The following is a 14,627-nucleotide window of genomic DNA, read 5'->3' on the forward strand; positions in this document are numbered from 1 at the left end:
GCAGAAAAGAAAATAAAAATTTAAACATCTGAAAAGATGTTGAGCCACACATAGAGACAAGTATATTAAAATGAGATCATTTTTTTAACCTGTCATTTGACGGATATACAAAAGTGTTTGCTAATACACTATTTTGTTAAAGCTGTGCAAAAACAGGTACTTAAACATTATTGATGTGACTATAAATTGATACAACCTTTTTGGGAAGAAGCTTGACAGTATCTATGTTCAAAATTTTAGTTGCTCGCATTCTATAATATAGCATTGTTTATAATAGAATTAAAAAAAATGTTTATTATTGAGAGGGAGAGAGAGCGTGTGAACAGGGGCAAGGGGAGGGAGAGAGAGAGAGTCCCAAGCAGGCAGCACATGAGCTAGCCTGACATGAGCCTGACATGAGCCTGGGTCTCACGAACCGTGAGCTCATGACCTAAGCTGAAATCAAGAGTAGGATGCATAACTGACTGAGCCACCCAGGCGCCCCAGAATAGAATTTTTGATATGGCCTAAATGATTATCAATAGAGGAAGAATTAAATTAATATGTAAGATAATAGCTGTTTTGAGCATTCTTAACTATTGCATTTTCTTTTTTAGTTCAACTTAAAAATTATAAATATTGTATATGTTATGAAAGTATTGAAATAATTCTGAAATAAATAAGAAAGTAATAGTACTCTACATGTATTTCCGTAGCTTCTCCCTTTCTCTGTAATACCTTACGGATATCTTTCAATATTGTTTTAAAGGATAATAGCCATTTAGTTGATTCAGCTATTACATACTTCATCACTGGAACTTGTCAGGAGCATTCCTTCTCAAACAGTTAAAATGAGTGAACTACTGCACATTGATTTGAGTCAGTATATATATATTTTTTAATTATAAAATGACCCAAGTTGGGGCGCCTGGGTGGCTCAGTGGGTTGAGCATCCGACTTTGTTCAGGTCACGATCTCGCAGTTAGTGAGTTCAAACCCCGTGTCGGGGTCTGTGCTGACAGCTCAGAGCCTGGAGCCTGTTTCAGATTCTGTGTCTTCATCTTTCTCTGCCCTTCCCCTGCTCGCATTCTGTCTCTCTTTCTCAAAAATAAATAAACATTAAAAAATTAAAGAAAATGACCCAAATGGTTTTTCCAATAACGATTCAGTATTATACATGGAGTAAGTCAAAATGCTTTTGAAACTTGAATTGTAACATTTTGGTTTTGTTTCTCTTAAAGAGAAGTACTATTTCCTTAGACATCAGACTTCTGGAATCCTTGGGCACAGCAGAAAACCAAAAAGGATCTGAGCTCCTCAACTAACCATCTAACATACTTAGACTTCTTTCTATGTTGGTGGTCCTGTGATTCTCAATTTACATATAATGCTAAAAACCTAGATTGCATATTAGGGGTGAAGGAGGTACCAGAGGCCGGGACCCTGAATACAGAGTCCATAAGGGAAGAACTTAACAAGGTTTACCCTGAGGTACTGTGGTTGATGGGCCTAATAATGACTTTTATTTACCAAGAAGATTTTATTAGGTTTATTTTGTGTGTTTTTTTAAATTTTTTTTACATTTTATTTTTGAGAGACAGAGAGACAGAGAGACATAGCACAAGTTGGGGAGAGGAAGAGAGAGAGGGAGACACAGAATCCGAAGCAGGCTCCAGGCTCTCAGCTGTCAGCACAGAGCCCGATGTGGGGCTCGAACTCAAAAACCATGAGATCATGACCTGAGCTGAAGTCGGCCACTTAACCGACTGAGCCACCCAGGCACCCCAAGGTTTATTTTGTTTTTTAAAAATGAGATCAGGGAAATGAGCAGTACATTTTAGTAAGATTTTTCCAATGATAGATTGCAATTAAAGGTCTTTGGCACTTGAATTTTAACTATTTCAAAAATCTATTTGCATTGCCTTATATGGTGTTCAGTACACGGCGAATGAAGTATTCATCATTGTGAGAGAATTGGGGTGTTGGTATATTTTAATGTTGTGATATTCTTAATATCACTATGAAGTACAGAGAGTATTTTCTGTGATTATTAACTCTAAGCTCTTAGAATGCCACCACTTAATTTTTTACATTAGTTTTTATTCTGTCTTCATTTCTCTTTTGCATCCTTGTCACATTATCACTTCTCTTCATCATATATTTCAGTACATTTGGTATTCACTCTAATTTTTCCTCCCATTGATCTTAGATGTTAAAAAATATGCAGCTCTTTTGTCAGTGTAAGCTTTTACTGACAGATGATACTCAAATAAGGTTGATTTTTTTTTCTTTTTTTTTTAAACAGAAGTTAGTAAAAGTGTACTGTTTTTTAATGTATGAGCACGGATTGTTGTACTCAGTGTCTTTAAAATTAAGTCATTGTTGAAACTGCTCCTGCTCATTTATTTTTTTAGGAGTAGTGAAGAAGTTCTTACTGCAGAAGATTGTGAAAACGTCTACCATCTGGTTTATTCAGCTCACCGGCCAGTAGCAGTAGCAGCTGGGGAATTTCTCTACAAAAAGTAAACCTACTTTTTTGTTATTTTGTAAAGTATACTTTTATGACAGTAATTCCTTGTGCTATAATTGATACTAAAGATGTATATAACTCATTTAAAAAATTATTCAGTACAAGGTGTAACTTTCACATTTAAACCTTTCTCCACTTGATTTGTAGAAGTTAAATCTTAAAAGGGAAATGCCTTTTAATGGATAAAATATATAAAAATATATCTATATCGTCATGTTAAGACTGACCTCTTCCTAATTTTTCATTCTTTTCTCCCATGTCAGCTTCCAAATATTGCCCTTCCTAATGTAATATTTAGTTTTTTAAAAAAAATTTTTTTTTTTTTTTTAATTTTTTTTTTCAACGTTTATTTATTTTTGGGACAGAGAGAGACAGAGCATGAACGGGGGAGGGGCAGAGAGAGAGGGAGACACAGAATCTGAAACAGGCTCCAGGCTCTGAGCCATCAGCCCAGAGCCTGATGCGGGGCTCGAACTCACAGACCGCGAGATCGTGACCTGGCTGAAGTCGGACGCTTAACCGACTGCGCCACCCAGGCGCCCCTAAAAAAATTTTTTTTAATGTTTATTTATTCTCGAGAGAGAGACAGAGACAGAGTGTGAGTGGGCAAGGGTCAGAGAGAGAAGGAGACACAGAATCTGAAGCAGGCTCCAGGCTCTGAGCTATCAGCACAGAGCCTGAAGCGGGGCTCGAACTTACAAACTGTGAGGTCATGACCTGAGCTGAAGTCGGACTGAGCCACCCAGGTACCCCAAAATATAATATTTAGTCTTAAGCCTGTAATTGTTTTGCTTTAGAAAATATTAAAAGGTTTTGCCTCAAGTGTTTGATATAGTGTGACATAAGAATCCCAAGAATCCTACAATCTTTTTCATGTTGCTATAACATCTCAGATCAGGTAGTATGGATAGCATTGTGAATATCTTGGCCACAGAAAACATTCGGCAAATGTTATGTAATGGCTTTTAAAGAGAACAATTTGAACCACATGGACTAAACTATGTATCTTTGACATTTTATTAAAATGCCTATTTGGCAGAAGCCATTTTATTAGAAAGTTCTACATGACATAAAATGTTCATATTCCATTTTTCTGTTGGTTGCTACCAGTGATGGTTCTCTTTTGTTATATATAAGGAAAAACCACCATAATGTCCATAGAAAGAGGCCACTAAATTCACACTTTGGGATAATTGCAAGAAGGATAGAAAGAAAATACATGTTTAGTTTTAAAGAGATGAGTATCATAGATTTAGGGCATAAATGATATACGCTAGTATAATATTTTTATGAAAAGGAATGGTTGCATAAAATGCAGTAATGTTTTTAAAAAGAAATAATTCATAACTCCATACAATTAACTTGAGAAGTTAATTTAAGAGGACTTAGAAGTACTATCAAGTTTGAAATTAAAAAGGTTTATAGCAGTTATTTACTTGGGTATCATGTTGTAGAGTACTCTACCTACCCAGGTTTCATTTACTCTCCTTAGGTAGATGCTTAAAATATGGAATCCAGACAGTTTTTTTTTATTAGGAAATACGGTTTTTTTGTTTTAAAAGTAAATCTTTTGTGTTGATTGTAGGCTCTTCAGTCGTAGAGATCCAGAGGAGGACGGAATGATGAAAAGAAGGGGACGACAAGGTCCAAATGCCAACCTTGTGAAGACATTGGTTTTTTTCTTTCTGGAAAGTGAGGTTAGTTAGTGTTCATTTTATGCGTATGTTCAAAACAATTTGGAGAAAAGGTTGAAATAATGTATATTTTAAAATCTTCCACATATCACAGAAAATCTTGGATGGAATAGTTGTACCCATTACACAAAGTTTAAAAAACTTTTGACTTTTCTTAAGATGTTCAAATAATAGGATTTATGTACAGAGCTTAGAGTATGAGCTTTGGAATCAGAAAGACCAATTGGGGTCCTCTGATTATTATTTGTATAACTTTGTTTTAGTTACTTAGTTTTTCTCTGCCCCATTTCCCTTGTAAAAATATGGGTAATAATTTGTTACCTAAGAAATTAGCTATCTAATCCACGTAAAACTCTTAACACAGACCCTGCATTTCGTTCTCAGTATTTGGTACCTGCTTTATCACTTTTGTTGTAAAGAAGGAGATAGGGATTTACATTTAACATCAGCTCTTAGGTCTCCTTCAGGTTGAAAACCTGTTGACAAGAATTTGAGAGAATCCAACATACATTTTTGGTGTCCATATTCTGTATCACTTAATCACTTTTAGAGTCTTTTAATTAAATTTTCTAATTGTTTCTGCATATAGAAATACAGTTGGTTTTTGCATATGGACCTCTTAACTGTAACTTTGCTAAATTCACTTATTTTGGTAAGTTTTTAATAGATCTGTTGAGTTTTTCTCTAATAAAACAATCAAGTCATTGCAAATCACGATAGGTTTATTTCATTTCATTTATGCCATTTTTCCTTGGTGTTACTTTTTTGGTCACTGTTTGTTTATTTTTTGAGAGAGAGAGACACACCGACCGTGCACATACAAGTTGGGAGCAGGGTGGACAGAGAGGGAGACAGAGAATCCCAAGCAGGCTCTGCACTGTCAACGCAAGCCTGATGCGGGGCTCTTACACACAAACCTGTGAGATCATGACCTGGGTCAAAATCAAGAGACTGAGTCACCCAGGTACCCCTTCCCTGGCATTATTGCACCGGTTAGGACATCCAGTAGAATGTTGAATAGAATAGGTGAGAGTAGACATCTTTGGATTGTTGTTGATCTTCGTGGAAAAGTGTCCAATATCTCTCTGTTCTCTTATTAGTTATGGGTATTGTGTAACTGTTTATTTGAGGATGTTTCCTTCTATCCCTTTTGCTGAGTTTTATCTTGAATGGATGTCAAATTCTGTCCAATGCTTTTTCTGTGTCCCTTAAGATTGTTTTATTGTATCCTTCATTATGTTAATAATTGAACTATGTTGATTGATTTTTTGAATTTTGAACCAACCTTGCATTCTTAGGGTAAAACCTACTTAGTCGTGATCTGTTATCCTTTTTATATATTGCTGGTTTCTATTCCCTCTATATTCATGTAAGATGTTGGTCCATACATTGTTTTATTTGTAATGTCTCTGACAGCTTTTGGTGTTATTTTAATGTTGTTTCCCTAAAATGAATTGGGAAGCTATAGGGCCTTTTAAGCTTCACAGAATGAAGAGAAATAATATGCTTATATATTGAATTGATAAGTTAAACATGTATTTTATGTTTTAAGTAACCATTATCACCCCCATTAAATTAAAATCCCAGTATAATTGTAGTTAATTCATGTAGTATTGAGTCAAAATAGGCACTAAACTTAAATGCATATAATCTTTTCAGAATTAATTTTCTTGTAAACTGTTTAATGATTATTGTGAGGAATATTTAATGATACTACCTAACTAGGTTAACTTATACACAGCAAGCTGAGGCAAGTGTCTTCTTTGTCCTTTTTTCCATTTGACCTCAACAAACAGATATGCTGTTTGAGTTTGTATGTGGTGCCAACAAAGCTTCCATTCCTTTGAGTTAAGGCTAGTGTACTATTTGTCTAAGAGCACGTTGCTCTTTTTAAATTTTAGTTACATGAGCATGCAGCATACCTTGTGGACAGCATGTGGGACTGTGCTACCGAGCTACTGAAAGACTGGGAATGTATGAATAGCTTGTTGCTGGAGGAGCCACTTAGTGGAGAAGAAGGTAAGTGGTTGTTTTCTTGTCTAGATAGTTTTGAAAATGGATTATACTTATTCCATTTGTATTTAATATTAAAACGTAACTGAAAATCTTTGTGAATAATCGTGTTTTCATATACACGAATACTGTGTAAAAAGATGTAGTTGCTGTCAATATTGTTGATTTTTTTCCTCCTGGTATCTGTGTTCATATCTTTGGTCAAATTGTGGACCAGTGATGCACAGATTTGTACTGTTCAGGATCGTTTACCTTGTTCTCATCCTTTTAGTGATACAGTAATGGGATATTCTTTAGTACATTAGGTCAGATTCTGTCACAGGCAGAAGGAATTGTTATGTAATACTTATAAGTGGCATATAGGAAAAAGAAACAGGTTAACTCTTTCTGATTCTTTTTTTTTCAGCATTAACAGACAGACAGGAGAGTGCTCTGATTGAAATAATGCTTTGTACCATTAGACAAGCAGCTGAATGTCATCCTCCTGTGGGAAGAGGGACAGGAAAAAGGGTATGTCAGTATAGTTTCAGTATTTTAAAGTATATTTCTGCCTTTTCAATATCATTAAATTCTTGTTCTTAAATTTTTTTTAATGTTTGTATTTTAGTTTTGAGGGAGAGAGGTCAAGTGTGAGTGGGGGAGGGGTAGAGAGAGAGGGAGACACAGAAGCCGAAGCAAGCTCCAGTCTCTGAGCTGTCAGCACAGAGCCCGATGCAGGGCTCAAACTCAGACTGTGAGATCATGACCTGAGCCGAAGGGACGCCCAACCAACTGAGCCACCCAGGCACCCCTAAAAAAAATTCTTGTTTGTAACTATAGAGCCATATTTTTGAATCTTAAATTTTATTTTTCAGATGATCTTTGCTAATATGTGTTAGAAGTAAATTTTAAAGCATTAGCAATTTGGAAAATTTGAGTTCCTTCCATAAGATACTTTGTTAGTTACTTCAGGAGATACAGTGATAGTCTCTGCTCAAGACTAAATATAACTCACAAGGGCATTAAAAAAAAAAAATATATGTATTTTTGAGAGAGGGAGAGAGAGACTAGACAGAGCAGGAGAGGAGCAGAGACAGAGGGAAACAGAGAATCCCAAGCAGGCTCTGCACTGTGCGTGAAGAGCCCGACATGGGGCTCCATCTCCTGAGCTGCGAGATCCTGATCTGAGCCGAAATCCAGAGTCGAATGCTTAACCAAGTGAGCCACCCAGGTGCCCCTAGAATGGTCCATTTTTGTGTTTTGGTTTATTTGTAGACTTGCTTTCTCTTTCTTTTAATAAAAATTAGAAATTAAAACATGTTTATTCATTAAAATGGAGAAATACCTATTTCCTTGGATTATTTTTTAACATATCACTGCAAAGTTCACATATATTTGCATTGTAAACTAATAATTCACCAGCCTTTTAAACATTTTGATTATGAGGCGTAAAAATACATGGTTTGTCACCTGGTATACACCTATATATGTGTGTTTATGTGTAACTGAAATAAAACTTCATCAAACAATACTGAAACTTACAGTATGTAACTTACTTTGTTTTCCATTTTTTCTTGTTTTTCTAAATGATGATAGTAACTTACTATGTTGAATTCATAACCCATGGATCATGGCCCATAGCTTAGAGTACGCTGAAATGCTACTCAATCTCGTTATTATAGAAGATCCTAAACTACATTTTCTATTCCTAACTGCTTCTTTATTCATCTAGTGGTAGAGTTGGTTAGTCTAATTGGGTATTGATTTTGCCTTTGGAATCCTTCAAAGTTTTTTATTGTTGTTATTTTAGGTAGCTTTTAAAATAATTGTGCAGGTTATTCTCTGTTACTTTTGGGTTTCATATTTTATAGTAGAAATTTTAGTATCCATCATTTAAAATACAGTTTCATCGCTTATTTTGTATGTCTTAACTTGAACTTGAGCACCTAACAATGTTAATAGGTTTAGTAAATACTTAAAAGCATTGTTGTGTTCATTCAGGTGCTGACAGCGAAGGAGAAGAAGACCCAGTTGGATGACAGGACAAAAATCACTGAACTTTTTGCTGTGGCTCTTCCTCAGTTATTAGCTAAGGTACATTTGTGTAATGTCCTGTAAGAAATTACAGGATTTGTTTGGAAACGCCATGCAGATTTTTATCATAATGTCTACTTAACATTTTTGTGATGTTTTGTCATGATTTTCTTTTTATTTCAAAGTATTCTATAGATGCAGAAAAGGTGACTAACTTGTTGCAGTTGCCTCAGTATTTTGATTTGGAAATATATACCACTGGACGATTAGAAAAGGTACAGTGTTTTCTCTGTGTAAAGACACCTTGAACAAAAGTTATTGGTTTAGTTCATCTCATCATATTGTTTGTTTATATTTTTGAAACTTCTAATGCTAAAGGAAACCTACATTTTATATATCTTCTTTATTTTCTCTAAGTTGGATTTAAAGAATGGCATTAATGAGGCTTCCTTTTGATTCATGCCCATAGCCATACCCTCATTCCTACCCATTATGAGAATATATCTGATCATTTATGGAGATTGGGGTTAGATAACTGGATAATAGTAACTGTAAAATGAGAGCAGTTAATATTTATTGAATACCTTTACTGTGTTCCAGGAACTATTGTAACTTCTTTGTATTTTCACCAAAGCCCTATGAGATTAGTAATATTATTCCCATTAAATCTGAGGAAATAAGTATGGGTGGGTTATTGTATTTATTTTCCACAACTGGAAAAACATCAAAATGTATGCCCTATTTGTTGTAGAGTTACCATATTTGAAGCTTTTTGTCGCAGAGGTGTAGTCTTTATGTGCCTATCATATGTACCTTAGTGTTTTTTTTAATTTATATGTTCCTTAGTTTTACTGGAAAAAAAAAAACCTTTGCTTTTGCAGCATTTGGATGCCTTATTACGACAGATCCGGAATATTGTAGAGAAGCACACAGATACAGATGTTTTGGAAGCATGTTCTAAAACTTACCATGCACTCTGTAATGAAGAGTTCACAATCTTCAACAGGGTAGATATTTCAAGAAGTCAACTGATAGATGAGTTGGCAGATAAATTTAACCGGCTTCTTGAAGATTTTCTGCAAGAGGTATATATTACAAGTATTTTGTCAGTTGGGTTCCTCCCCTTCAGTAACCGAATTATTCATGTGTCCTGGTCATAGTCCCTAGCAGTATGTTTAAAAATGTTCAGACTTTTTGTTCTTCGATTCATCATGTTACTGTTATTCCACCAAAATGGGAAGGTGGTAAGAATCTGTGACTGGGAGAAGGTGGAAGCAAAACTGATACTCCCTCCCTTTTTGTTAATTAAAAAAAAAAAAAAAAAGATCTCAGAAGTTACCAGGGTTTAGCTGAACCAGAAGCTATTAGGCAATTAGGGTATAAATGGAACAGAAAAGTAGAACTAAACTGTGGCCATGTAACCTCATAAAAGAAGGCTATTTCTTAGTGTTTTGACAGTGTTACTAAGGAAAGGCAATTAATGATCTTTGATATTGTAAAGCCTTGATAAATTGCTGTTATAGGGGCGCCTGGGTGGCTCAGTCGGTTAAGCGTCCGACTTCGGCTCAGGTCACGATCTCATGGTCCGTGGGTTCGAGCCCCGCGTCGGGCTCTGGGCTGATGGCTCAGAGCCTGGAGCCTGCTTCCAATTCTGTGTCTCCCTCTCTCTGACCCTCCCCCGTTCATGCTCTCTCTCTGTCTCAAAAATAAATAAACACTAAAAAAATTTTTTTTAATAAAAAAAAAAATTGCTGTTATAGCCACTGTTCATTTGGGGGTTTCCTTTGTTCTATTATATTCCTAAAGAGACTTAAATTGTGACACTCAAATACACTTGTATTTTTTGAGTTTTGTATTTTCTGGAAATACATACCTAACAGTAATTGACGTGCATAAAATAAAATGTCATAATTCTCAAATGAATGCATTTAGCCTTTTCTACCTAACTTTTGTCATTAATGTTACAAAAATCATAATGGACTTTGTAATTTTCAGTTTTCTTGTTTGTTACTTCTTTAACTTTCTTGTTTTGGGTGTGTGTAACATTCCATGCTTACTAAGTTTTGCTTAATTGGAGGTCTGTGCAAATATGTTAATGTACAATGATGACATTTCTTAGTTAAAAAATTTATTTTTTAATATTTATTTTTTGGGAGAGTGCAAGCAGGGGAGGGACAGAGGGAGACAGAGGATTTGAAGCGGGCTCTGCACTGACAGGCTGACAGCAGCAAGCCCGGTGTGGGACTTGAACTCAACGAACCATGAGATCATGACCTGAGCCAAAGTCAGACATTCAACTGATTGAGCCACCCAGGCACCCCTTTAGTTAAAAAATTTAATGGCTGTACTGTTGGCTAGATGTGATTGTGACTAGGACAAGTTAAGTCAAAATCAAGCAATGGATTAAGTTTATTATTTTTTAAAATTAAAAAAAAAGTTTATTTATTTTGGAAGGAGAGAGAGATATAGAACCCGAGTGGGGGACAGGCAGAGAGAGAGGGAGACACAGAATCTGAAGCGGGCTCCAGGCTCCAGGCTCCAGGCTCCAGGCTCCGAGCTGTCAGCGCAAAGCCCAATGCAGGGCTCTAACTTATGAGTCTTGAGATCATGACCTGTGCTGAAGTCGGATGCTTAACTGACGGAGCCATCCAGGCGCCCCAAGCAGTGGATTAATTAAGTTTAATTACTTGTGTAGAAAAATTCAAGTTTAGAAACAAAATGTTTTTTGAGAGACACAGGGTTCAGTATAGTAAGTTTGATAGTATTTAAAAAAAATTATAAGTTTCATGGCAGTAAGACTCATAAAATTTTCAAAAACTTAAGTTACTCTAAATTGGAAAATTGATACTCACAAAGGTCAATATGTCTTTCTTGAGCACTGTGTTTCGTTCATTTAGGTTTTATCTTTTAGGTGTTGTCTTTATGATCTCTTGTTTGTCCTTTACTATATTTTTCTTTATTGTCCTAATACATCTTTTACTGTGAAAGAGTAAATTACTTCCTAGTTTTGTGTCAAGGTTACGTTAAGGGAAAGGGGAGAGTGTCACTCAGTTTTTCTTTCATGAGTATAATGTACCTGTGATAACAACTCTATTGACTCATTACTCCAGCCATACTGCTTTAAATTTGAACAGACTAGGTATTGAATGAGAAACTTAGTTTGCGGTGTTAGGTTATTTTTCTCAAGGTGGTATCACCAATGTGATAGCCTAAAGTTTTTCATGTGGGTAGTTATTAAGGTTTAATGCTGTCTAATTAATATTTGTAGGGGAAGAGCCTGATGAAGATGATGCATATCAGGTATTGTCAACATTGAAGAGAATCACTGCTTTTCATAAGTAAGTTGAATTTTAATATTCTGATATCTTAAAACTAGCAAAATCAAAACCAGTTTGTGTGTTTTAGGGTTATAATGTTATCACATTCTGCTAGATTCCTTGCACTTTTATATAAAAAGTAGTTGGTAGAATCATGTTTTGAATTGGGGAATAATTGACAAATTATCAAATACCATACTTTTTAAAACATATTTCGTTTTTGTTGTGGGTGCATGTTAAAAAGTTTGCTTTATTTACTTTAACAGCATTTTTGTTAACATTCAAGTCCCAAATCACTCGAAGTGATTAAGCTTAACTTTTAAATATAACTTGTCTTTTACAGTGCTCATGATCTTTCAAAGTGGGATTTGTTTGCTTGTAATTACAAACTATTGAAAACCGGAATTGAAAATGGAGACATGCCTGAACAGGTTTTTATTTATTTTCAAGTTACATATTTAACTTTGAGAATGAAAACTTGTGACTTTTTAATTTTAACTGTATTCTTTTCTTTTTACAGATTGTTATTCATGCCCTGCAGTGTACTCACTATGTGATCCTTTGGCAGCTTGCAAAGATAACTGAAAGCAGCTCTACAAAGGTTTGTGGTGGTCCTGTGAGGTTCTTATTACGCTCAGTGTCATTAACTGTTTTCAGCACACGTACACATTTAGTAAGATCAGTTATTTCAGTAAAGTGTTGCTTATTTCTAAAGTACCATTTAGGCATGTATACCATTAGAAAGTTTTTTTTGTAGTTTGATATATATTCAGTGAAAGAACATTAATATGTTATGATTCAAGGCATAATTTTAAATTAAAAATTCTTTCACATTTTAAGGTGGCATAGTTTATGTACGTCCATATTCTCAATAGTATTGAGAACATATAGAAATACAGATTTTGTAAATTATGACCAAGAGCCTTTGAAACCAGCATACAGCTATTGGACTATATAAATTGATGATAACAAGCCAGTTGCCCCTAGATCTTCATAGGCCTCAGTATTGTTTTGGGATCACTTTGTTCATACCTAGATCTTTCTGTTGATGTTCCAAATTCATGATAAATCACTTTCTGGTTGAGTATAATGTGGCAGCTACAAGGTAGTAGAACTTTCAGAATTTTATCCATAATGGTAATCTTTGATGTGTTCAGTAATTGAACTAAGCAGTACTGCCTCTTTGATTTGTAAACTAGAAGCTTAAGCATTGTACGTGTAGTAGATGTTGTCTTAAGTATTATATAATATTTTTATAAATATTAAGCACTTTCTAGAAGATAGAGACTTAGTTGTTCGTAGCTTTTCCCTCAAAAACCATAGTCTTGATAATAAATTTCTTTTGTATAGAATCACAGAATAATTTTAAATGCTTAGAATTTCTCTGAGTTGATAATGCACAAGATGCTGTTATATCCACAAATGGATATTTCCCCCTTGAAAAAACAATTGAGTATTGTTGTTAGTGTACTTTTGTCAAACACCCAAGGAATTTATTTAACTCAATGCCAAGCTTCTAGTAGGAACAGTAGCCATATTAGCAAATATGACTGCTCGTCTAAGTCAAAAGCATTGAATTAAAAATTAAAATGGGAAAGGAGATTATATTTTGAGTAGAGGAAAAGGATAAAAATGAATGTTACTGACTACAAACTTGTTCTGAAGCTTGGTTGAATTTTCTTTACCAAATCAATCTCCAAGTTAAACTTGTTTTTCTTTAACTTTATGGTCTATTACAATATATTCATATTCTATCATTTGGGATCCAGTATTAGGTGATGGGTCAGGGTTATACCTTAAATTAGTGAGGATGATCTTTGTAGAATAGTTTAATATTTTAAGGTAATTGGTAAATAATTAGGAAAAAATGTAAGGAAAAGATTTATTTTTATTGTATGTTTATAAGACCTTAATTTTTTTTTAATTGGAGCAATACCACGAAACTGATTTTTGTCCATCTCTGTTTTTAAAAAGTACAACTGGTATACTTCAAGTAAGAAATAAAAGATCGTCTCTTTTATTATTAATTAATTTCGTCATCAATTGGCTACCCTTCAAATTACAAAACGATGATGGAGCATAAATCTTTACTCTATGCATTCTGAGTTAGTAGATTTATAAAGATAGCCATATATAGTCATATAGGTTTTCTACTTTTAAAGGACCCAGACCACTTAGGATATTACCCATTAATATACCTGGAATTTTTAAAGCTGCAATTTGTTGCAAATTTTAAGAAAAATGGTCTAATTTGTCTTTTTCGTTCTGATGAATAATAAATAAGTAACTCTAATGTACATATATTACATAGTTAAACATATATTTTATGTAATTTGAAGTATCTTAATACATGAGGTTTGTATACAATATCTTAAATTGTTTATGTTGGATTTTTCAAGGAGGACTTGCTGCGTTTAAAGAAACAGATGAGGGTATTCTGTCAGATATGTCAGCATTACCTGACCAACGTGAATACTACTGTTAAGGAGCAGGTTAGTAATTACTGTAGATAGCCATCTTTTGTAAGCAACTTTTACAAGTGTCTGAACTAATACAGAAAATTAAAGTAATACTGAGGTTGAGCAAAGTAGAAATGACTTGTATCTGTCCATGTATATGATGCTCAGAAAATAGATTAATGTATTTCATGTGGAATCTGTAAGTTGTATTGTAGATTACCCTCATATTGTAGTTATTCTGTTATTGTTTCTTTATGACTCACATGGTAAACAGACCCATATATACAAATTAGATGCATGAAATTACGTAAGTTATTCTTTTTTAAAAAACTTTATTTCGTGAGAGTTCATGTGAGTGGGTGAGGGTCAGAGAGGGAGAGCCTCCCTCCCCGTGCTGTCAGCACAGAGCCTGAAATGGGGTTCGATCTCACGAAGTGTGAGATCATGACCTGAGCCAAAATGAAGTGTTTGGACACCTATCCGACTGAGCCACGCAGGCTCCCCATTGAAATGAACAAGTACAAGTGTGCCTCAGGGAGGAGAATGGGTCCATACGGTTTTTGTCATCTCTGAGAATATTATCAGATAGAGACTGATATTCCTGTTCATCCTGATTGTGTAC

At 34.7% G+C, this 14,627-nt stretch overlaps 1 protein-coding gene across 6 annotated transcripts in view; it reads left to right on the forward strand.

Annotated features, from left to right (window-relative positions):
* Nucleotides 1-14,627, forward strand: part of STAG2 (stromal antigen 2) — a 139,241-nt gene that overhangs the window by 88,490 nt on the left and 36,124 nt on the right. For all 6 annotated transcript variants that reach the window (XM_045472407.1, XM_045472412.1, XM_045472411.1 and 3 more), the window contains 11 exons: nt 2,394-2,501; nt 4,095-4,206; nt 6,105-6,222; nt 6,623-6,726; nt 8,197-8,289; nt 8,415-8,504; nt 9,111-9,314; nt 11,497-11,567; nt 11,890-11,977; nt 12,067-12,147; nt 13,946-14,038. In XM_045472407.1, coding sequence (XP_045328363.1) covers nt 2,394-2,501; nt 4,095-4,206; nt 6,105-6,222; nt 6,623-6,726; nt 8,197-8,289; nt 8,415-8,504; nt 9,111-9,314; nt 11,497-11,567; nt 11,890-11,977; nt 12,067-12,147; nt 13,946-14,038 — 1,162 coding nt within the window. The remainder of the gene's footprint in view (nt 1-2,393; nt 2,502-4,094; nt 4,207-6,104; nt 6,223-6,622; nt 6,727-8,196; nt 8,290-8,414; nt 8,505-9,110; nt 9,315-11,496; nt 11,568-11,889; nt 11,978-12,066; nt 12,148-13,945; nt 14,039-14,627) is intronic.

This window comes from Leopardus geoffroyi, chromosome X (assembly GCF_018350155.1).
Source record: "Leopardus geoffroyi isolate Oge1 chromosome X, O.geoffroyi_Oge1_pat1.0, whole genome shotgun sequence".
NCBI classification, from domain to species: domain Eukaryota; kingdom Metazoa; phylum Chordata; class Mammalia; order Carnivora; family Felidae; genus Leopardus; species Leopardus geoffroyi.